This window comes from Passer montanus, unplaced genomic scaffold (genome assembly GCF_014805655.1).
Source record: "Passer montanus isolate IOZ18808 unplaced genomic scaffold, ASM1480565v1 scaffold1865, whole genome shotgun sequence".
Taxonomy (NCBI): Eukaryota; Metazoa; Chordata; class Aves; order Passeriformes; family Passeridae; genus Passer; species Passer montanus.
Genome location: NW_024366104.1, coordinates 1 through 2468, shown reverse-complemented (window position 1 = coordinate 2468; position 2468 = coordinate 1). Strand labels below are relative to the sequence as shown.

General features: G+C 44.3%; 1 protein-coding gene across 1 annotated transcript in view; it reads left to right on the top strand.

Annotated features, from left to right (window-relative positions):
* The window catches only part of LOC120500663 (zinc finger protein 638-like), a gene marked incomplete at both ends in the record, with an annotated part of 2883 nt that extends 505 nt beyond the window's left edge, over nt 1-2378 (top strand). Inside the window, 2 exons of the mRNA XM_039705835.1 lie at nt 70-303; nt 2250-2378. Coding sequence (XP_039561769.1) covers nt 70-303; nt 2250-2378 — 363 coding nt within the window. The remainder of the gene's footprint in view (nt 1-69; nt 304-2249) is intronic.
* Between the last annotated feature and the right edge of the window lie 90 nt (nt 2379-2468).

Below are 2468 nucleotides of genomic sequence, written 5' to 3'. Positions count from 1 at the left end.
GGAGGGGGGGAACGGGGCTGGGATGGGATGGGATGGGTTGGATGGAGGGGATGGGTGGGACGGGGTCAGGATTGGGATGGATGGGTGGGACGGGGTCAGGATTGGGATGGATGGGTGGCACGGGGTCAGGATTGGGCGGGCGGGCAGCGCTGCAGCCCCGTCCCGCAGGCCGGCGCCGAGGCGTGCTGCGTGCTGCTGGTGTCCAACCTGCCGGCCAAGGGCTGCTCCGGCCGCGACATCGCCGGCCTGGCGCGGCCCTTCGGGGGCCTGCGCGACCTGCTGGTCGTCTCCTCCCACAAAAAGGTCTGGGGGGGCTGGGCCTTCGGGGCTGGGGTTGGGGGTTTTAGTTGTGATGGATTCTGAGGGGATTTGGGGGGGATTTGGGGAATCTTTTTATTTTTGATGGACTTTGAGGGGATTTTTGGGGATTTTTTTTAATGGATTTTGAGGGGATTTTTGGGGGAATTTGGGGAATTTTTCTTGTTTTTGACGGGTTTTGGGGAAATTTTTTTATTTTTGATGGATTTTGAGGGGATTTTCGGGGGATTTTGGGGGGATTTTTTTATTTGTGATGGATTCTGAGGGGATTTTGGGGGGATTTTGGGGAATTTTTTTTTATTTTTGATGGATTTTGAGGGGATTTTTGGGGGAATTTGGGGAATTTTTCTTGTTTTTGACGGGTTTTGGGGAAATTTTTTTATTTTTGATGGATTTTGAGGGGATTTTTGGCAGGATTTGGGGAATTTTTTTTTTAATTTTTGATGGATTTTGAGGGGATTTTGGGGGGATTTTTTTTTAGTTTTGATGGATTTTGAGGGGATTTTGGGGGGGATTTGGGGAATTTTTTTAATTTTTGATGGATTTTGAGGGGATTTTGAGGGGATTTTGGGAATTTATTTGTGATGGACTTTGAGGGGAATTTTGGCGAATTTTTTTACAATATTTATGGCGATTCTTTGGGAATTTTAGAGAGATTATTGGGTGATTTTTTGGAAATTTTTGTGTGATTTTTTGCAGGAGTTTTTGGGAATTTTTTTGTTTTGGAGGATTTTTTTTACATTTTTTTGGCGCTTTTTGGAGGGATATTTTTAATTTTGGGGAGATCTTTTGGGTAATTCTTGAGGCATTTTTGGGAGTTTTTGTAGGATTTGTGGGGGAATTTTTGGGAAAATTTTTTTAATTTTGGGAGGGATTTTTAAGTTTTTTGTGGGGGGAATTTTTGAAAAAAAATTTTGTGGAGATTTTTGATGAATCCTTTGGCACTTTTTGATGAATTCTTTAGGAATTCCAAATCCCCCAAAATAAATTCTTTTGGGAACTGATTTTTGAGGAATTCTTTGGCAATTTTTGGTGAATTCCTTGGGAATGGATTTTTGGGGAATTCTTTGGGAATTCCAAATCCCCAAAAATCAGTTCTTTTGGGAATTGATTTCTGGGGAATTCTTTGGGAATTCCAAATCCCCAAAAATCAGTTCTTTTGGGAATTGATTTCTGGGGAATTCTTTGGGAATTCCAAATCCCCAAAAATCAGTTCTTTTGGGATGGATTTTTGGGGAATTCCTTGGGAATTCCAAATCGCCAAAAATCCATTCTTTTGGGATGGATTTTTGGGGAATTCTTTGGGAATTCCAAATCCCCAAAAATCAGTTCTTTTGGGATGGATTTTTGGGGAATTCTTTGGGAATTCCAAATCCCCAAAAATCAGTTCTTTTGGGATGGGTTTTTGGGGGATTCTTTGGAATTCTTGGTGAGATTTCGGGGCGATTATGGAGATTTTTTTGGAGAAATTTTTAGGATTTTTGGGGGGATTCGGTGCGGGTTTTTGGGAATTGGGGGGATTTTTGGGGGCAGTTTTTAGGAGGTTTTGGGAGGCTTTTTGGGAAGGTTTGGGGTTTATTTTTTGGCAATTTTTGGTGAATTCCTTGGGAATGGATTTTTGGGGAATTCTTTGGGAATTCCAAATCCCCAAAAATCCATTCTTTTGGGATGGATTTTTGGGGAATTCTTTGGGAATTCCAAATCCCCAAAAATCAGTTCTTTTGGGATGGATTTTTGGGGAATTCTTTGGAATTTTTGCTGAGATTTCGGGGCGATTATGGAGATTTTTTGGAGAAATTTTTAGGATTTTTGGGGGGATTCGGTGCGGGTTTTTGGGAATTGGGGGGATTTTTGGGGGCAGTTTTTAGGAGGTTTTGGGAGGCTTTTTGGGAAGGTTTGGGGTTTATTTGGGGCTGTGGCCGTGCGGGCAGGCGTTCCTGGAGATCCCCTGCGCGGCTGCAGAGTCCATGGTGAAGTTCTACGGCTGCTTCCCCATGTGCCTGGACGGGAACCAGCTCCAGATCCGGCACGAGCCCCGGCACCGCAGCCTGCGCGACGAGGTGGGGACACGGGAACGGGGGATTGATGGGATTTATGGGATTGGGGGGATTTATGGGATTGGGGATCGGGGATTGATGGGATTGGGGATT